The sequence below is a fragment of the Amphibalanus amphitrite genome, unplaced genomic scaffold (genome assembly GCF_019059575.1).
Source record: "Amphibalanus amphitrite isolate SeventyFive unplaced genomic scaffold, NRLGWU_Aamphi_draft 000028F_arrow, whole genome shotgun sequence".
Lineage (NCBI taxonomy): Eukaryota > Metazoa > Arthropoda > Thecostraca > Balanomorpha > Balanidae > Amphibalanus > Amphibalanus amphitrite.
In genome coordinates this window covers 483,714-505,578 of record NW_024881524.1, presented here as the reverse complement: position 1 = coordinate 505,578, position 21,865 = coordinate 483,714, and the positions used below count along the sequence as shown (strand labels likewise).

At 50.7% G+C, this 21,865-nt stretch overlaps 1 protein-coding gene across 4 annotated transcripts; it reads left to right on the top strand.

Moving 5' to 3' along the window:
- Positions 1–6,126: 6,126 nt before the first annotated feature.
- Positions 6,127–21,370, top strand: LOC122365208 (CUE domain-containing protein 2-like). 4 transcript variants are annotated; one of them, XM_043336232.1, is made up of 7 exons: positions 6,127–6,147; positions 12,658–12,751; positions 13,014–13,207; positions 14,204–14,400; positions 17,062–17,214; positions 18,238–18,369; positions 18,953–21,370. In XM_043336232.1, exons 2-7 carry the CDS (start codon positions 12,663–12,665, stop codon positions 19,103–19,105), a joined length of 918 nt encoding a protein of 305 aa, XP_043192167.1. In that variant the 5' UTR covers positions 6,127–6,147; positions 12,658–12,662; the 3' UTR covers positions 19,106–21,370. The 4 variants fall into 4 exon arrangements, with proteins under 4 accessions (XP_043192167.1, XP_043192146.1, XP_043192154.1 ...); XM_043336211.1 differs by having other exon boundaries at positions 6,134–6,235; XM_043336219.1 differs by lacking the exon at positions 6,127–6,147 and adding an exon at positions 7,668–7,772.
- The last annotated feature ends 495 nt before the right edge of the window (positions 21,371–21,865 follow it).

The window sequence follows — 21,865 nt, the reverse complement described above, 5'->3', positions numbered from 1 at the left end:
CTGGTCCCATGCATTAGGGTGGGTGTCAAGGTCAGGTCAGCTCAATGACCTCTGATGACCTCGGTTCACTTTTTCGAGTTTTACATGTTTCTAGGCTAGTTTTTGGAGCTGATTTCGAATTAAGCAACCATTTGAACATTACAGGGGGTGTAACGAAATTATCCGGACACCTTTCTTCCCGCTGTAAAAGTAAAACAATCTGGTACTTTTTTAACTGAGCTTGAAGCCACCTTTCATAAAAACACAGTGGCGACTGGCGAATGTTCTGGAGCATTTCAGCCAATGGATTCTCCAGCACACTGGCTTTGATGCGGACCAACGCCGTCTAAACCTGTGCCTGCGGTTGAGCAGTGCTTATGGCGGGTGGCTCTTCATACACCTCCTGCTGAACAAGAGCCCAGGTTTTCGATTGAATTGGGATCGCGACTTTTTCCAAGTCATAGGCGTTAGCCCAGAATGATTGAAGGTTCTATCGGCATCACTTCCCGTTCTTTTAGGGACTTTTAAGTAGCGCGCCGCCCCGCATGAAAACAGCTTGGCTTGAATCAGGCATCAGTGCGCGTTCAGAAACCATGCCCTCCTAATATGCCGTCTGGTTGAGCGCCTCCAATCATGCTCCACCGTACCTTCCCTGGAAAAGCCCTTGCCTATGGGGCAAAATATAAGGGACAAAAACACAAAACAAGACAGATAAAAACAAAGCAAAATTAACTCATTACCTAATGAAATTCAGGCTGGAGCAAAAACATACATAGGTAATAGGTATATATGTCAAATTAGAATGAAAGATTAAAATCAACCTGACCAGGCCCTACGGTCTGACCGGGTCCTAACCACCTTACTTCGCCTAACTTAACCCAATTCAACCTAGCCTACCACAACACCTGCAGAGGTACCTTCCTGGAAAAATGACGCCCAGGGAGATGACTGTCCAACTTATTGGAACACTACCATGATTGCTTGTCAAAATGTGTGTCATCATGCTCTTGTTTGACGAGTGATGTATAATAAATGTGATATTCAATAATTATCTCCTGACTGTTGACTGTTGAGTGATCAAAATATTCAAATAATCAGGGTACAATGCTGTACATAGTGCACACTAATCATGTTGTTTTTGTGTAGGCCCTCTCCACATTGTTGTGTGCACTGCTATGTGCACCTTAAGTAAAAAAGTGACTGGTGGTACATGACAAAAGGAATTGAGCAACTGTGAAGTTCATGCCCTTGGTCTTGCTGGTGCCAAATGCCTATAGCTATAGCAGGATCAATGAGGGTTGTAGACATGCTACATACATTGTGCATTGAAGATATTGGCACAAATATATATATTGAGACGGGTTACACAGCACATTGGGTGGACTCATTATATATTGATTGGGTGGTCTCAATATATATATTTATATTTGATATATAGATTGGGTGGTCTCACAATATATATATATATATATATATATATATATATATATATATATATATATATATATATATATATATATATATATATTTGTCTATTATTACTCAACATATTGGCACAAAGTTAATCCGTAATTACTATGCTTAACACCTAATGCAAGAAGCGACATGAATGCCTAGATGATAAAGCTCTCTGGTCAACATCACACAAATTTATTGACATACCTTGCATGTACATATTTACATTCATGGCAAATACTTTCGATTTGATTCAGAAACTAGTTGCTAAGCTTGCATTTTTGTAGGTACAACGACCATATATTAAATCATAAAAAACCTTCTCATGGCATTCATCACATACCTTTTTACTGAACAAGTACCTAGCTACCATGCAATGATTCTACAATTTGTCCTCAATCCATCTATATCTCAACTGACACAATGAATTTCAAATACCCTAACAAAACCTATAACTGTACATCAGAAGAATGCAATACTACAAGAACTATGAATTTCTTAAGTTATTCTCACATGCTGGAATCAGGAATTTTGAAACTCTACTTTTGTCGTCCATTTCTATGTTTGATTGAGCCATCATATAGAACCGTTTTCGTTCTTCAGTCACAAGCTTTCACACAAATCTTGAATTTTTACACATCATCTTGAACCATGCTCCAGTCTTTCCAACAAGGTACTATGTAACATCAAAGCAATTTTGATTTGTTACAACAGCTTCAGATCATGATAGGCTTGAGGGTTTGTTACACCATTTGCCAGACAAATCTCTACAAAATGTGTATCAATTCCCAAACTAAGTAATTGATCATATCAGTATTTGCAGTTTCCACACAATGTTTCATAATACTATTTTATGTTTGTATAAAGAAACTCAAATAATCCACAATTCACAGCAATGACTCAGAAGCAAACAAACATTGCGCCAGATTTCGTATGAAACGCGCCATCGTCCTGAAGTTTCTACCACAGACGGTAGTTCAACCGCAGCCGTAGTGCGAAAACCCCTGCCCGCCTTACCCCACGGCGGAGCTCGGTTGCAATTTGTAAATACGCGCGCCGGAACTACCCATTACGACAACAGTATGGCGTCACGACATGACGTCAGCTCGCGAAACGTGATAGCAGCTTGCTGCTATCACCGGTGAAACAGGGCCAGGGCCCTGTTATTTTAGAGTCAAGCTATTGTACTAAGGGATTTATTTTGGCAATTTAGTCGTGTGTTAGGTTATAAGGCTGCAGAAACTTTTAGTTGAGGTTGGTATCCACTATCCAGTTGCAGCTATAATTGTGTCATATTTTGTATCATTTTCTGAACATGTTAACACCTACCTATATGAATTCAAATATTGTGATTGTAGAAAAGCAGTTACCTTCACATTGCAGCGGGGATTAGAACAATTAACCACACTTGTTAATGTTATACAAAAAGCCTGTTCGCCATCAATTTTGGGAATTCAAATTGGGTATTGGTAAGGTAGACATAGCACAAGCTGCCCTATGCACGAGAATGGGTCTTTTTAACCAAACCCTTTCTAACCTGACCTAGAACCTACAGCCTTAAACCTAAAATTTACAACCTATGACCTAGTCCTACGGTATGGCATATCACGACAGCTTGTGCTACGTCTGCTACCATGACCCAACTTTGTTCCAATTCATACCAACTTGGGATGACAGTCACTGCAGATTTGTGCTGACCATGTAGGTCTTTGTTACATTTGCAATTCTATTGTGTTACAGGTTCGGCGTTCTACAGCTGCGACCCGCCATGGCTGGGCCACCGCGGCGGCATCACCTTCAGGGTGGACCTTCCCGTGGCCACCCACCAGTTGGACCCGCCTGCAGTCTGCAGGGAAGCTGCCCTGCGAGCCATTGTAGAGCTCCCGCACCCGGACGTCACTATCTGGTCGGACGGCTCGGCTCGCGGCGGGACGGAACAGGGCGGCGCAGGCGCGCTGATCCAGTTCCACCACCTCAACAGAGAAGAGACCGTGCGCGCTCCTGCAGGGGCGGTCTGCTCCAGCCTAAGAGCAGAACTGACCGCCATGCGCGAGGCGTTCGCGGTTGTGGCCGGCCTGGAGGACGGGGAGTTGGCATCGACCAAGTCGGTCCGCCTCCTCACCGACTCAAGGTCTGGGCTCCAACTACTCGGCCGCGGACCAGCTAACCAGACCATGGCCCTGGCCGCCGAGGTCTGGAGGCTGCTGAGCACCCTCGCCGAGAACGGCACCGAGACTGTCTGCACGAGTGGGTGCCAGGCCATGCCGGGCTGGACGGCAACGAAACCGCCGACCGCCTGACTGGCGACGCCACGGCGGGCGACCAAGACAGCGCACCGATCGACCTGTCGAGTGCGCGGGCCGCCGTCACGCGCCATGTCCGGGAGCTGTCGCGACAGAGGGCAACCGCTGCCCACCCGCACCCGGACCCCACGCCTGGCCACGACTCCCTGGCTCGCTGGGGGTCGGTGACGCTGTCCCAGCTGAGGACTGGCACATCACCGCTGACCCGTGACACGCTCCACAAGATTGGCCTGGCAGCCGACGACGAATGCCCCGCGTGCGGGGAGCCCGACAGCGCGGCGCACCTACTGACCGATTGTCCGGCCTATGAGGCGGCCCGCCGCCGCCGCTGGGGTGTCGACCCTCGCCTGGTCGACGTCCTCGGCGGCCCGGCGACGAAGGTCGTCACCTTCATCGAGGATGTTGGGCGGACCGAGCCGCCGCTCGACCCGCCTGCGCCGCCGCCCCCCTGAGCGGGTTGGCGGTGGGATGCAGAAGAAGAAGAAGAAGCAACTGCCAGCGCGCCACGGCGGCGAAGCCGAGTTCTGCCGCTGGACCGCCCGCGCAATGGCCAGCACAGACAAGAGACAACCGAATCACAACACCTACAATTACGTTATTGTTATGGTATTGTTACAATTAACCCTGCTCTTTCGAGCGTGGATGCACGCTGAAATTGTCGCATAATTCCATGCAGCTTCCACCCTTCTGCAATACAAAGCTTGAATACAAAGTAGTCTTGCAATAGGTTTAGAACTTATGTGCAGATTGTCGATGCTGGTTGACTTGATGATTGGAATTGTGTTTATCTGTTTCATCTGTTTTGACTTAAATATATGGCAATGGACTATGGCCTACCTTGGGAAGTGTCTCTGATTTCAACAAAACATTTTTCATCAGGGTACGCTGCAGGGTACATAGTACAACATACGTAGTGAAAATTTTGAGCATGTATGGGTGCGCATGTGGAGATGTAGACTGCGAATGAGGCGGACTACGACGGTTTTTGAACAAATTAAATCTGATTGACAACATAATGTAGGACTAAAAACTGTCAGAAGAATATTCACAGAATATTCACTTCACCCGGTACAACGAAAAGGGAAAATCAGGGAACAGAGGTAGGGTACATCTCGAAGATTAAATAGCAGGTGCCGATTGGTTATGGATCATCCAGCTCAAGGTACTGCCTTGTGCTGCTTTATTGTTAACTAAAATTGCTTCCACCTTGTATAAAAAGAAGTCATTATAAAACGTTTTAAAAAGGTTCTTGAAAAATGTTAAATAATTTGAAGTTATATTTCTGCAGAATTATACAACTGTATCATTCTTTACATGTCAATATTTGTATATTATTTAGCATATAAGAAAATAGTGGCCTCAAGTTTCCAGGAAATATCTGATTTTGCTCTCTGGGCCACCGTAGATCTCTAAAAAGTTAGGAGCCGTCTTTATTATTTAATGTATGAAACAAAATAAATTTTCACTGCTCAAAAGTGGAAGAAATGACAAATGAAAAAAAAAGTTTTCCTACAGCGTTGCAATCCAGATTTGAGGATAGTGATGGGCCACTAGAAAGCAAGTAAAAGGTATTGTAAAAGTACTCCACAAGGTAAAAGTAAGGAACAAGAATATCCTTATACTGTTTCAGAATTTGGTAACAAACATTTTTTATGTGTTTTAAATACCCGTATAAATTGATACCAGAATCAGTCTTGATGATATTATATGGTTTTTGTATGGTGTTGGTGGTACTTGAATGACCAAAGTCAGTACATGTCCATCACCTTTCGATGGGCCTGTTCCAGCGCCTCCAGAAACCTCCAGAAAGCTCCAGAAAGCTCTAGAATCCTCCAGAGAGCGTTCCAGCGCCTCCAGAAAGCTCCAGAAAGCTCTCGCCAAAGCTCCAGAAACCTCCAGTAGCCTCCAGAGAGTTGAGAGGTCCAAATTTCTCTGGAGGCTCTGGTCTACAATTATGGTGCACATGTGACAATCACGAATGTAAACAAAGGACATTTGACTGATTATTTTACAACTTGAATGTAAAGAAAATTACATTGCTATAATTTTATTTATCTTTTTAACTAAAATTGAAAACAAATTTTGCGTTTCAAGAGAGAACAATCGTCATTCTTTTGGTATCTATGACGCCAATCTCCAGAAATCTCCAGATTGCGTTCCAGCGCCTCCAGTAAAACCTCTGGTAGAGCCTCCAGTCAAGAATTTCTTCTGGAGGCGCTGGAACAGGCCCGATATTTCTGTGGTGCTCTCTCCCATTTCATAGCTGCTCACGGTGTTTTCTGCTGACGTCATATGGTGCTGCTCCACTAGCGCCACCATACGGCGTCAGCTGGCGAATTATCCAGTTAATACCAGAGCCCGTTTTGTGTGTGAGAGAGATATTGATATAGGGGCGAGGCTACAAATCGTGGTTTGTGTTGCATAATACCAATACTGAACATTTGAGAGACGTTTTTTATATTATTTTTGTGATAATTATTATTGGAATTTTGCGTCTGGTAATTCAAGTGATTAGCTTTAAAGCTGAAATTGAAATGGCCTCAGCCTTGCTCGAAAGAATGAGACTAATGTGAAGAATTGTTTTTTTCAGTTTGTTACTTTGTTATGATTTAAATTGTGTTTTGATCTCCCCTTACATTATTATCGAGATCTTAGAAGTAGCTGGATAAGCATTTCAAACATTCGAGTTTATTGTTCATTGAATGAGGCAACTCTCTGCAATAAACGAACAGACCATTATGTTGAGTGCACAGTAGGTACATACGGTCATGCTCAGGTATGCCCCCACGGAAACGAGTGGATGCGAAACGCAGGCACGAGATCTTGTTGCGGAAGCTAAAAATGAAAATGAACGTGGTAACTTCCCCAGTAAGCAACATGATGGTCAAAAGAGACATGGCATAATCCGCATTACAGGAAGGTCTGGAACGCATGTGAAAGAAACACTGGATGACTCGTAAAGCACACGCAGTTACGACGAACACATGAGTGCGCACATGACTCGTAAAACACACGCAGTGACGACGAACACACGAGTGCGCACACCGGGCGCTTGTCGGGTACATGTTGTGCATCACTGGGCGCTAGTAGTCGGTAAGCAGCACATAGGTGGCGCAGAGATACTACAGATCGAGAACATCACGTGCGAACCGTCGGCGACCCCGAGAGGACGGTGGCAGCTCCCGGTCTGAGCGAGGGGTGGTTAGGGAACGCGAGCACGGGTGACAGTGATTCGGGAGACACACCGGTATAGCAGTAGGCTGTCGGTCAGGGGAGTGCGTCCCTGATTCGAGGGCCACAGCTGGAGGGGTCGCCGAGGGCGATGAGGCAGCCTCCAGCGTAGACGCCGACCGGCCCCCGTTACTCACTTGGATGGTGGCAGGGAGGGTTCCCCAGATCGTAAGTCGGGCCCGGTTGGCGGTCGAGAGCGTGATACGTGACGGCAGCAAGGACGACCGCCGCACACCTAGGGCGCTGAGGGTATCCGGGCCGCAGCAGGTCACTGTGGCACCCGTGTCAGCCACTGCCACGCACGTAACTGGTGGCGGGACCGCGACACTGTCACGGGCCCGGTCGGTGCATGGGAGGCTGGCCACGTCGACTTGGACCTGCACCGGCAGACGGTTTGATGCTGGGCCAGCGTCGGCGATGGAGCTGCTGCTCGGTTCCAGGATAAACCGGGAGCTCAGCTCTAGGAGAGTGGCGTCAATCTCATCTGCTGTTTCTCTACGAGCGGGCTGACGAGGCCGGTGTTGGCTACGGCAAACAGCTGGCAGATGGCCACGACGACCACAGGTGCAGATGTGGTTGACTGCCTTACACTGGCGATGGTGGTCGTGGGCAGCCTCCCCACAGTTGCGACAGACTGTGGGGGATGCCTGGCCGCTTGGCTGTGGCGGTGCGTTGGTGCGGGGTCCAGAAAGTTTCAATTTTTGATACGAGGAGCGAATCCGACCCAGTTCTTCACTCTGGATAGCTTGCTGGCTCCGTTTGGCGGTTTCCTTCGTCACTGCATACTGCTCGGCCGCCGCAAGTGTAAGCGGAGTTTGAGTCAGCAACTCTGATTGCACCTCGGTGTCGCACAGGCCCGACAAGAACTGGAATAGCACCATTTCCTCCTCGAAGCTTACTGCCCGGTCACAACGGCACTGTACGACCAAGTGACACTGTCGCGCCACCTCACGCAGCCTCGCCGCGAATTGCGCCACGGGCTGACCGGGATCTTGCTTCATCCGCTGGAGCTTGAGGATGTGGGATAGCCGGTTCTCAGGTCGCACCATGAGGTCTGCGATATGAGTCAGGAGTTGGTGCTCGCTCAAGGATGTGAGTCCAGCACCAAATCGGGCGTACAACAGGCTGTACGCAGGCGAAGGCAGCGCTTGCAAGACAGTGTCTGGGTCATCGCCAGATATGCCGGCCCTTCGCTTGTAGGTCGTGAGCTGCTGCCTGAAGACCCCCAGCGCCGTGTCTGTTACAACACCATCTGGCGAGACCTCCAGTGTTGGTAACTTGGCCTTCTCAGGGGCGGCAGCAGCGGTTGGTGGGTGCGACGCTGCCTGATGCATCTGCAGCAGCTGAATGCCCACTGACCCGTCAAGCGCCGGAGTCTGGAACCCACAGTTGGGCCAGGGGCACTGCAACTGGATTGCAGAGGGCGTAGGTTGAGCAGGAGTGGTCATAGCTGTAGTTGCAGGCTTGTCGGCTCGATCAGATAGCAAAACTTCAGTGGAGTTGCCTCATAGCTGGATAAGCATTTCAAACATTCGAGTTTATTGTTCATTGAATGAGGCAACTCTCTGCAATAAACGAACAGACCATTATGTTGAGTGCACAGTAGGTACATACGGTCATGCTCAGGTAAGAAGTAACTGTAACACTACCTGAGAAATACATTTTCAAGGCCCTCTGCTTTTGCCTTTCATTTTGTTGTATGGGTGGAATCCGAAAACAGGCTGGCGGCTGCCGGAGGGCATTTTTAGTCACATAATTATTAGGATATGCTTCCCCTCTTGGTACCTTTGACAGGCTTATTGTCTTTTGATTAGGTCAAGCAAATTTCAAGATCCTTGATCACATCGTCCCAGGTGCCCTGTTTTCATATTCCACCATTGGGTATTGGTAACCGTGGCGTCACCGGGGCGGTAATGTTTTCATTCAAGGTTAGGATTTCCTGTATTAGGCCGCCGTGCCAGGCCGAAGCATGCTGTGTCGTCACTGGAAGAGAAGATAACTTACCACGCTTTCAGATTGAAATCGACTCAGACCGACTCAAACTCAGACTGACTCAACCGACTCAAATAGATTCCGATCGACTCAAATCGATTCCGATCGACTCAGACCGACTCAGATAGACTCAGAACGACTCAGACTGACTCGGATCGACTCAACCGACTCAAATAGATTCCGATCGACTCAGACAGACTCAGAACGACTCAGAGAGACTCAGGCAGACTCAAACCGACTCGGCCGACTCAAACCGATTCAGATCGACTCAGACCGACTCAGACCGACTCAGATAGACTCAGAACGACTCAGACTGACTTGGATCGACTCAACCGACTCAAATCGATTCCGATCGACTCAGACAGACTCAGAACGACTCAAACCGACTCAGGCAGACTCAAACCGACTCAGGCAGACTCAGACCGATTCAGATCGACTCAGACTGACTCAGACCGACTCAACCGACTCAATTTGATTCCGATCGACTCAGACAGACTCAGAACGACTCAAACCGACTCAGGCAGACTCAAACTGACTCGGCCGACTCAAACCGATTCAGATCGACTCAGACCGACTCAGATAGACTCAGAACGACTCAGACTGACTCGGATCGACTCAACCGACTCAAATCGATTCCGATCGACTCAGACAGACTCAGAACGACTCAAACCGACTCAGGCAGGCTCAAACTGACTCGACCGACTCAAACCGATTCAGATCGACTCAGACCGACTCAGATAGACTCAGAACGACTCAGACTGACTCAAATTGATTCAGAACGACTCAAACCGACTCAGGCAGACTCAAACTGACTCGACCGACTCAAACCGATTCAGATCGATTCAGACCGTCTCAGATACTCAGAACGACTCAAACTGACTCAGATCGACTCAACCGACTCAAATCGATTCCGATCGACTCAGGCAGACTCAAACCGACTCAACCGACTCAAACCGATTTAGACCGACTCAGACAGATCCATCGGTTTGACCTGAATCATCAGACCTGAATCGGTTTGAGTCGGTCGAGTCAGTTTGAGTGTGCCTGAGTCGGCTTGAGTCTGTCTGAGGCTGTCTGAGTCGTTCTAAGTTTGTCTGAGTCGATCGGAATCGATTTGAGTCGGTTGAGTCGGTCTGAGTCAGTTTGAGTCGTTCTGAATCTATCTGAGTCGATCTGAAATTCTGAATCGGTCTGAGTCTGCCTGAGTCGGTTTGAGTCTGTCTGAGCCGGTTTCAGTCTGTCTGAGTCGTTCTGAGTCTGTCTGAGTCGATCGAATTCGATTTGAGTCGGTTGAGTCGGTCTGAGTCAGTTTGAGTCGTTCTGAGTCTATCTGAGTCGGTCTGAGTCTATCTGAGTCGGTCTGAGTCTGCCTGAGTCGGTTTGAGTCTGCCTGAGTCTGTCTGAGTCGTTCTGAGTCTGTCTGAGTCGATCGGAACGATTTGAGTCGGTTGAGTCGTTTTGGGTCAGTTTGAGTCGTTCTGAGTCTATCTGAGTCGGTCTAAGTCGATCTGAATCGGTCTGAGTCTGCCTGAGTCTGTCTGAGTCGATCGGAATCGATTTGAGTCGATCGATTTGAGTCGGTTGAATCGGTCTGAGTTAGTTTGAGTCAGTCTGAGCAGATCTGAATCGGTTTGAGTCGGTCGAGTCAGTTTGAGTCTGCCCGAGTCGATTTGAGTCTGCCTGAGTCGTTCTTTGCGTTATCTTCTTACCCATTGACGTCACAGCATGCTTCGGCCTGGCACGGCGGCCTGATGCAGGAAACCTTAGCCTTGAACGAAAAAGCTACCGGTGACGCCAGGGTTACCGATACCCACTATTGTATATGGCAATAGGCACGGTAGGTACTTGAGTTTACATATCAAAGAGGGCCCAAAGAGTCTTAAATGACCTCCACTTTGGTGAAACCATGCAGCAAGCATAACAACTTTTGCTATCTACAGGGTGTTTCACTAAAAGTGTCAAAAAGTAAAAGGCCTTAATGCACATAATAACAATGTTTTCTATGGACATTTGCACATCATTCCATCCGCGATTGTTGGACATTTGAATATATAAAAATGATATCACCGTCACTCAAACCTATTCCACATATCCGCCGCTTCTTTTGATGCACCGTTTCGGCACGTGACCGGAGGTGCCTCACAGCCCGTTTTCATCTTCAGCGTCCAGACTGTCGGCAAAGCCTTGCATTGTGCTATTCAGCTCCAAAAGTGATGCGACTTAAGTCTTCCTCAGCTCTGCGAGAGCTACTGACCAAAACCAGAAGGCTAGCGGTGACAGATCGGGGCCTCGCGCTGGCCAGGGGCGGGCGGTGAGGCAGCTGATTATTCGGCCCGGGAACGGAACTTCTGGTCCAGCCAGTTCTTGGTGGCTACAGCCGTTACAGTGGTTGTTTCTGATAAATTGGGGGCTTGGCTATTTCTGATGTTGAAATAAGCTTCTTGTTATCTTAAAAGGCCCTAAAAAGACCCTGAACTTTTCAACGATTTCCGCCGGGAGGTGGGGGCGACCCGCCTTTTTTTGGACTGGAACCGGCATCAAAGGAACCTTTTTAAACCTCTCAAGAAGCCCTTTGAAGCTTTTACAATCTGGGTCGTAGCGAGGTGAGAGAGTGAAACGTTTCCTGAAAAGTCGGCGTACGGTTTCAATGTTTCTGATAGCACCAAATGTAAGTGTAATCCACCGCTCCTGTTGCGGTGTAAATAACCTGTTCTTGTTCTGTATAAGGAAAAAAACGACTAGTAACTTTGGCCTCCTGCCCTCGCTCCGTATGAGTGTAAAATACATCTTAAGTGGCCAAAGCATAAATGTCCAAAAATTTGTAACAAAGCCACGTGCGCAACCACATGCTTTGCGTATTTTATATATCTTTAATAAGCATTTACTTTTTGACACTTTTAGTGAAACACCCTGTATGATAGCTTGATTTTGTCTGTGTGGGGGCACTCAACCAGCCTGGAGTGTAGTGCAGATCTACTGTGTTTCAGCACAGACTTTGTATAGATTGGTTGTGGTGTGGGTCCTGATGTGGTGCCATTAGTCTCAACATAAGGGTTCAGGTGACCAGTAGTTGGAATATGGTTTAAAGACCTCAGTTTATGTCCCTAATTGCATAGGGTGGGGTCATGGGGTGCACTTTTTCCAAGGCTGATGGCTGTTGACTGTCAGTCTGACAGCTCAACTTATTGGCATTTTTGTGCTTTTTCTAATCACAAACATATTTTTAAGTTGCATAGTAAAATTATTGGCTTTTTGCAGGCCAGTCCCAAATTTCAGTGCTGTTTATGTGAACTGACATTATATGTGTGACACTGGGCTGCCCACTTTGTTACTCTGGTTTGGAGCCAGCTGACAGCTCATCTGCTGGCTGATCAACTGGCCATTGACATTAGCAACCATAAAGCAAAATGACAAAGTGTTCTTCTCTCTATAATCACTTACTCACAATGATTTTCACTGGTCTTGAATGCTGATCAGCCCATTGTCATGTGGCTAAGAAATTGGTGAAGTTCTTAAGGAAGTCTGAAGAGTTTTACCCTTGGTTTAGGCTAAGCAATGTCGTGCATGACACAATTATTTGAACCTAATGAGGATAAACAGGGGTGTTTGAACCCCTCCTTCATATTAATAGTTTGTTCTGGTGACTGGTCAGGTGGTTTTTAGCTACTGGTTTTTCTTTCATGCATTTTCTTTTCAGAAGCAATGGATTCAGGCAAGGCAGATCTGCAGAGTGTTGTCAACAAAGCACTTGCTGACTTTGTCCAGGAGCACATCCCATCTGCTTCCTTGGAGTAAGTGGTGTCATAGAATGTCAGGGTTGGCACCAGCACACATCCTTGGGAGGAGTAACGGCTAGGGAGGTTGGAATTTTACCATTGTCAGTTATGGCTCAGTTTTGCTGTCTTATTGCTCACTTTCAGTCTACTTGCATATGCTGGCATTACAATGGTGCCTGATCTTACGATTTACAACATTATGATATTGTGTTATTTCTATCAAAAAGTTTTAGCTTAGCAGCACCTAACTGATCTCGCTACGCACTCTGTCTTCCAGCTGCGTGGACGACATCGTGTTGAGCTACGTGGTGGGCATCCTGGAGGACCTGGGCGAGGACGAGGACGGGTTCGACGTGGAGGGCTTCACCGAGATGCTGGCGGCCTACATCCCCGAGTTCTCCGAGATCAGGCCCGAGCAGGTGTGCGAGTGGATCTTCGGTCTGTCGGCGGAGCTGGCCAAACGCCGCAAAGGTGAGGAAATCTGCCCGCCGGACTCCCGCGGAATGCATAGTTTGTCGGACTTGCTATATGAGCGACAGGCACATCACACAGAGTGAGTGTGAATCGTACTTTCTGGCCTGACCTGACCTGACCTGACTTTTAACCTAACTGTCTCTGTATACAGAGGTACGTCAGACGGACCCCGGCTGTGTGACCCGGTACCCTGACCTGACCTGTCCGCTGACCTGACTGTTGTCTCTGTCCTTGCCCACAGAGGTACATCCCACCGCTAAAGTAATGTAGGGTTTTACCAATCTCAACGGTTGGCTTTGACTGGCGATTGTTTAATGCGGAGTGATCGAAAAGAAGATGTCAAAAGCTAAAGTTGCAGCTGCAAGGGTGACAATACATATAAGCTACATTCAAAGTTTCATTGTAGTCTGGCTAATCGTTCCTAAGGTTCAGAAGCAGAACATACCCATGACTGAAACCCCACATTACTTCTGCTGTGGACTGTACATCACACGGACCCCGGCTGTGACCCGGTACCCTGACCTGACCTGTCCGCTGACCTGACTGTTGTCTCTGTCCTTGCCCACAGAGGTACGTCACACGGACCCCGGCTGCGACCTGGTACCCTGACCTGACCTGACCACTGACCCTGACTGTGTGTCTCTGTCCACAGAGGTGCGTCACACGGACCCCGGCTGTGACCCGGTACCCTGACCTGACCTGACCACTGACCCTGACTGTGTGTCTCTGCCCGTGCCCACAGAGGTGCGTCACACGGACCCCGGCTATGACCCGGTATCCTGACCTGACCTGACCACTGACCTGACTGTGTCTCTGTCCGCAGAGGTACGACACACGGACCCCGGCTGTGATCTGGTACCCTGACCTGACCTGACCACTGACCTGACTTTGTGTCTCTGCCCGTGCCCACAGAGGTGCGTCAGACGGACCCCGGCTGCGACCTGGTACCCTGACCTGACCTGACCACTGACCTGACTGTGTCTCTGTCCGCAGAGGTACGACACACGGACCCCGGCTGCGACCCGGTGGCGCTGCTGGCCTCCCAGATGGAGACAGCCGTCCGGCCGCGGCACAGCTCGGCTGCCTCGGGCTCGGAGGAGACGGCCGACGGCTCGGCCGGCGGCCGCACACCGCGCCTCTCCGAGACCAGCGAGGCAGGATCGGACACCAGCGACCAGGCCGTGGTCGAGGTGGGTGTGAGGAGGCTGGGAGGAAAGGAGACTACACTGCAAGGAGACGGGCGGGTACCGTGGAAAAAATGACGTTGGTTGTTGTTATTATCGCTGTCCCTCCGCTCAATGATCAAGCGTAGCCGAACGGCCATGGAAGGACCTGGCAGCGGACGTCAGACTCGGAGCCGCCACCAATACGGCGTCTCAGTCTCGCAGGTCTCTCACTTGTGGATAAATAGACCCCAGCAGGCGCATGCGGGTCCCCATGAGTGTCGGGCAGCGCGCCAGCACGTGCCCCGGCGTGTCCGCTTTCTCTTTGCAGATGGGCACGCGAGGCGGCTGCATTTCTCACAGCGCCTGCCGGGTTTTGCGTCCAATCATTCAATTCGTTGAAGATTCAAAAGTGTTAGCAGCAATTGACCTCATCCCAAATCATGATTGAAAACGAATTGAAAGTTTTCCAGACACAGCCCTCAGCAGACTCGTGGTAGCCGTTAGGTATTTTTTTTTTTCGACAAAACCGGTATGCTATCAGTCGGTCGGAACTTACTGCAACTAGAGGCGCCATGCTCCACTCCTTCGATTGGGGCCTATCACTAAATAAAGTACATATATGCCTTGTGTGGCAACAAAATGCAAAAGTTTGTTTTGGGGGCAATTATAAACTTTTGAGTTTTGTTGCCAAACTGGATGGAAAATGAATACGATGGTATTGCCAATCCAAGGTGCGGAGCCTCGCGCGTCTTGCTGTTACGATTTCCGAGTGACGGATTGCATAGTACCCGCGTTAAGGCCGAGCTACACTATGCGTGATCGTCCAGGAAATAACGTGCTTGATCTGCGAGTTTGCGGGTTTTGCAGAAAATCGGTACGCAGGTCAAGTTAAGCTGATAGGAAATACACAGGGTCAGCTACACTGGGGTCACGCAGATTCAGTCAAGGAAATCCCGGACGTTTAGTACAGGGAATGCCTGACAGTCAGGACGGTCAGGATGTTCCGTACCGATATAAAGTTCAGAGCTACGAACTTTTTTGCAGAATCTGCGAGACTGCGTGATATGAGACAGTTATTGGCTCACTTGGTGGCGCACCGTATGAATCCAAGTACGTAATTAATAATTGTTTCTTTTATTTTCATGTGTTATTGATGTTTTATTAACAAAATAAACCATTTATCGATTAAATGGTATAAAAGATAGCAAACTTCAGCGCTTGTTGCGAAACCATTTAATAGTTATTATTACGTCAGCGTACAATAATTCACGCAAATTCTGGAAAATCGCAGAAACCGATGTCAAGGGAGTCTCGCAATCACGTATCTGCATATCACCTACGTAATTTCCTGCAGTGTAGCTCACGCATAGTGTAGCTCGGCCTTTATTCTCGGTTTTGTCGAAAAAAGAATACCTACCACGCAGTTTGCAGAGGGCTGTACTATCGATAGGAGCCGTGCTACATAGTTTTGGTTGCTGTTGAGAGCACGTCCTAGCTGTAGCCAGTGGCTGGACTGAAATTCTTATTCTGCCCACTTCCTTTTCACCATGACCTTGTGTCTGACCCATTGTCCTGACTCCTAGTTCCGGCTGACTTCTCGAATACCTCGACTGACCTCTCTAAACCGACTGACTTCTCTGTTAGGACGACTGACCTTTTCTAACGCCATTGACCTTCTAACCTAGGTGTCAGGTGACCTCTGGCTCTGTCACGCTCCTACTGGCCCCTTATACCCTAGCTTACCTCCATGCCCCCTGGCTGACCTATCAACATCCCCGATTGCCCCCTATAACCTGACATGATCGACCTCTGTTCACTCGGACGACTGACTGTACTGCCCTGACCCCTCCCCAGGAGGAGCTGCGTATGCTGGCGGACATGTTCCCGGACGACTGACTGTACTGCCCTGACCCCTGCCCAGGAGGAGCTGCGTATGCTGGCGGACATGTTCCCGGACCACTGACTGTACTGCCCTGACCCCCAGGAGGAGCTGCGTATGCTGGTCGAAATGCTCCCGGACGACTGACTACTGCCCGGACCCCCTTCCCCAGGAGGAGCTGCGTATGCTGGCGGACATGTTCCCGGACCACTGACTGTACTGCCCTGACCCCCAGGAGGAGCTGCGTATGCTGGCGGACATGTTCCCAGACTGCTGACTGTACTGCACTGACCCCCAGGAGGAGCTGCGTATGCTGGCGGACATGTTCCCGGACCACTGACTGTACTGCCCTGACCCCCAGGAGGAGCTGCGTATGCTGGCGGACATGTTCCCGGACCACTGACTGTACTGCCCTGACCCCCAGGAGGAGCTGCGTATGCTGGCGGACATGTTCCCAGACTGCTGACTGTACTGCACTGACCCCCAGGAGGAGCTGCGTATGCTGGCGGACATGTTCCCGGACCACTGACTGTACTGCCCTGACCCCCAGGAGGAGCTGCGTATGCTGGCGGACATGTTCCCGGACCACTGACTGTACTGCCCTGACCCCCAGGAGGAGCTGCGTATGCTGGCGGACATGTTCCCAGACTGCTGACTGTACTGCACTGACCCCCAGGAGGAGCTGCGTATGCTGGCGGACATGTTCCCAGACTGCTGACTGTACTGCACTGACCCCCAGGAGGAGCTGCGTATGCTGGTCGAAATGCTCCCGGACGACTGACTACTGCCTGGACCCCCTTCCCCAGGAGGAGCTGCGTATGCTGGCGGACATGTTCCCGGACGCGTGTCGTCTGGAGCTGCACCACTGCCTGTCGCTGGCGGCCGGCTGTCTGGAGAAGGCCGCCCAGCTGCTGCTGGCCAGACAGGAGAGTGGCGACGCCATCACCCAGCAGCAGCAGGTGAGTACGGGAGACGTTGTCACCCAGCAGGGGGTGCGGGAGACGCCATCGCCCAGCAGGGAGTACGGGAGACGCCATCACCCAGCAGGGGGTAAGAGAGACGCCATCACCCAGCAGGGGGTACGGGAGACGCCATCACCCAGCAGGGGGTACGGGAGATGCCATCACCCAGCAGGGGGTACGGGAGACGCCATCACCCAGCAGGGGGTAAGAGAGACGCCATCACCCAGCAGGGGGTACGGGAGACGCCATCACCCAGCAGGGGGGTACGGGAGATGCCATCACCCAGCAGGGGGTACGGGAGACGCCATCACCCAGCAGGGGGTACGGGAGACGCCATCACCCAGCAGGGGGTACGGGAGACGCCATCACCCAGCAGCAGCAGGTGGGTACGGGAGACGCCATCACCCAGCAGGGAGGTACGGGAGACGCCATCACCCAGCAGGGGGTACGGGAGACGCCATCACCCAGCAGGGAGGTACGGGAGAGGCCATCACCCAGCAGGGGGTACCGGAGACGCCATCACCCAGCAGGGGGCACGGGAGACGCCATCACCCAGCAGGGGGTACGGGAGACGCCATCACCCAGCAGGGGGTACGGGAGACGCCATCACCCAGCAGGGGGTACGGGAGACGCCATCACCCAGCAGGGGGTACGGGAGACGCCATCACCCAGCAGGGGGCACGGGAGACGCCATCACCCGGCAGGGGGGTACGGGAGACGCCATCACCGGGGTACGAGAGACGCCATCACCCAGCAGGGGGTACGGGAGACGCCATCACCCAGCAGCAGCAGGTGGGAAGTGACTAGTGGCAGGCCGCGACGGGTCCTGCAATTGCAAACGGCTGCATGCTCGGCGTCGGGAAACTTCGTCATTAGATAGCCAGGAGCAAACACTAAAAAAGGACCGAGTAGCATGAGGTCATTCTTTTCAGCTTTGTTTGTTTTGTCCGCTGTGTAAAGGTAAAGTGAGGGGCGTAAAATGAAACCACAGAGCTGACAATGTTTGCTTCGCATGTCCAGGTGCTGAGCCGCCGGCGCGGCGACCGCCGGGAGCTGGATGACGAGTCTCTGAAGGCCAGCATCATCGCCAAGTACAGCTACCAGGACGTGGACGGCAGCAAGCGCCAGCACAAGCCGCACCTGCCCAAATCGGTGAGTCGGGGACTGGCGTGAGTACAAACCGCACCTGCCCAAATCGGTCAGTTGGGGCCTGACGTGAGCTCGGTCCACACCTGCCCAAATCGGTGAGTCAGGACCATACCGCGAGCACAAGCCACACGCCCTCCTAAAGTGGTAAGACAGGGCCACAATGCGAGCGCAAGAGGCACCTGTCCAAATCGTTCACCGGACACTGTCGCCGGAGCAGGCCATCGGGGCTGGGATGGCTCTGCTGGCGCCAGGTTACCGGCTCCTCGGGCTCATATTGAGAGGCCAAACCGTGGGGAGAAGACGTGCAGGTTTTTTAACACAGCATCTCTTTGATGGGCCCTGAGTATGTGCTTCGTATTTTGTGGTACCGTAATTCACCTCATGCTGCATGGACGGCGATGGCCGCACTAAACTGTAAATTGTTCGCAATTACTCGACTTTGATTATGATGAGCTCAAACACTTGATTTTGTCTCCTCACCTTAGCACCTCATCACATTGCCAGCAATACAATTATTAGAACACAGCGTGATGTGCGAAGTCCCTACGATCTCGGGTAACATCCTTGCGACGTTCCGCTCCCGCAGTCGCCCAAGAAGCTGGTGCGCTACCTGGACAACAAGGTGGTCTCCCTGAAGGGCGAGCGTTTCACGGAGATCAAGCGCAGCCCCGAGACCAAGGACGAGATGAAGAAGACGTACGTCAGCCTGAAGCCGCTGAAGCAGTACCGGTTCCACTAGTGTGCGGCCGGCCGGCGGCGGCGCCGCACCCGGCCGCCGCCGCCCCGCCGGCCCAACGTCAGATGATGCTGGCCGGGGGCCCGGGCGCCCCCTGCTCCCCAGCACCCCCGGCGGCCGGAGGTCCGCCCACTCCCCGTATCTGTCCCCGGTGTCTGCGGACGAGCGCGTGTCGCTGGGTGTGCGTGTCGCCGTCGAGGTCGGCCCCTCGGCGCGGTGTCGCGGTCTCGGTGTTCGGTATGTTTCCCTAGCACACGCCGGGCTCACAGCACACTTGGCCGCACGCTCAGCAGTCCACAGGGTCGGGTAGGAGAGATTAATTTCACTTGTAGGATGCTCCGAGCCTGGGAGCTTTTCGATATGTTTACACAATTTAGGAAACGTTGGTTTAACGTTACAGAAGAAATGCGAACTCGCAAGAATTATGCTGAATTCGACACGAAATCAATTTTAGGGTTAGTTACGATACGACACGATAACCACCGTCGTAATATGAAGGGTGTGGGGAACGGGCTCTCATAGTTAACAAAACTGTCACCATATGGTAATGGTATTCAGTGGCCGCGTTGTGTGTTCTAGTCACTCCAAATTTTGTAACCTTATGTGATAAGTTAACCGTAAGCACGATCTTCACTATTGTCCCGACATGTCCCCATTATATGACGCATTAAGGGAAATTACCACTACCGTTTTGTTATCGCTATTATGAACGCGACGTTACAAAATTTAACGGAGTGATAATTTTTCGCAAGTTATAGGAACGACGTTTATGCCTCATTCTTTTCTTTTTAGTGTTACTTGCTTAATTTCATCGTGTTCTCAAACTTGCGTGGCACCATGTGAAACATTCTCTTTGCAGAAGATAGGAAACAAATATGATTGTCTTTCAAGTGTATAATGTCGCACTGGTCGCTTTCTAAAGATCTGAAACCAGTTTCTCCGTTTTTTTTTCACAGCTTTCCATTGCATGTATTTTGTTTTCTTATACCTACTTTCTTTGAGGTATTGAGAGATACGAGCGCTGCCGATCGGTCTTACTCCGCTGTCTTACTCCGCTGTACCGCCGCCAGTCCGGTCTGTTGGTGGCACGATCTCGCTGGTCTCGCCGCTGCCGTATGTGGCTGCGCTGATCCGCTCCGGGCCGAACCGGCGTTAGATGGGTCGGGGTTGACCGTGTGCACATCTCAGGAGGTACCCGGGCATTGTCAGTTGTGAACGACCACAGCTTGATGTTAAACGCGCTGCACTTGCAACCCGTTCGGTCTCACTGATTATGATGTTTTCTGACGGCGTGAGCTGCTGGTTTGTTCCATTATTTGACCAAGAAGGATGTCGTAGGATGCTTGGACTCACATTAGTTCCTCTGAGCGTATTTTGTGTGTTGCACACGTATTTTTCCGTTAACCGTCACCCATGTACCGATGTATGTGTTAAGCCAGTAGGATGTACGGAGTCTGTGCGCGAGTGGCACGATCGCTGTGTCTGTAAGAAGTTCGGCTTGACGGTTTGGAGATGGAGCATTATCGCTCAGCTTGTGCCAAGCTGCGTGTTGGACCCCCAGCCCTCCAGGCACGGTCGCCAGTCGCACGCTCCGACACTCTGTCTCCGGCTCTTTCCTCGCTCTGATCTCTGTCATTGGTTGGCGCCGTGCTCCGCCGCTCTGCCGGCTCTCTGTGTGTGTCGCGGCGCCCTCGCCGGAGTGTGTGTGATAGCGGTGTGTGCCCGGTAGCGCTGTGTGTTTGTTGTGTAGTACAATGTTATTTGGCCGCTGCGGGCCTGTGAACTGCCCGCTGACGGCGTCACTAGAGATTACTATATGTTGCTGCCGTTGTGTCATTTTTCACTATCTCAGAGAGTTTCATTCGTTTGGAGTCCGTGTTTTGTCACAGCGCCGGTCGTTGGAGGCTGCGCACTTCAGCTCGGGACACCGTTCTTTTCTTCACTGCGCAGCTACTGCCTGCTTTCTGAGCTTTGTAGACGTATGTCGTCATGAGACCAATTCTAACTGTTCCACTGTGCGTATGTGTGTACTGTGAGTGGCTTTGTGCTCACTGAGTGACGAGAAGGCCCTCTGGTGACCGCACCAGCACTGTACCGGTGTGTACCCGATGAAAGGGACGCGGTGAGGCCGCCGGCACGGGGGACCCCGGCCGCTCCGGCTGGCTCCGAGTGGCCGCGCTCATCAGTCGCCGCACGGCCGCTGCCAAATACACGCGGTATGTGTGTACCGAGGCTGCTACTCTGACAGAGTGGGATATTCAGCACATACGTACTGTTTGAGATGGTTTGTAAGTGAGGCAGCTGCCCTGCCCAAAGCAATGCGGTGAGGTCTGGCATTGGGACCAGAGAGCCATACCCTCTCCTCTCTTCAGATTTTTATTCTCATAAAAGCTATGACGTTTCTATATCATCAAAACGTCGGTTTGGAAGCCGAAGATGAGCTTGCGTGGCTCCTCTTTTCATTGCAACTAATTGAGCATGCAAGTTGAGATGCACTTGTTTCCGACATATCGGTAAGGTTCATGCTTGCTGACCAATCTGAAAAGGCAGCTAAATCCACAAGCTTGTTTTGCTCTTTTGCACGGAAATGTTGAGACTCGTCTCAGATTTTCGACTAGTTAGGCGGATGCAGATTGAAGAAGAAGGATGTGCTGGTGCGTGCCTGGCAGATGTATGATGCACACAGCAGAAAGACTTCAAAGTTGTCTGCTGGGGCCTGAGTGCATACATACCCTGGGAGCATACGGGTGATTTTTTTGCTGA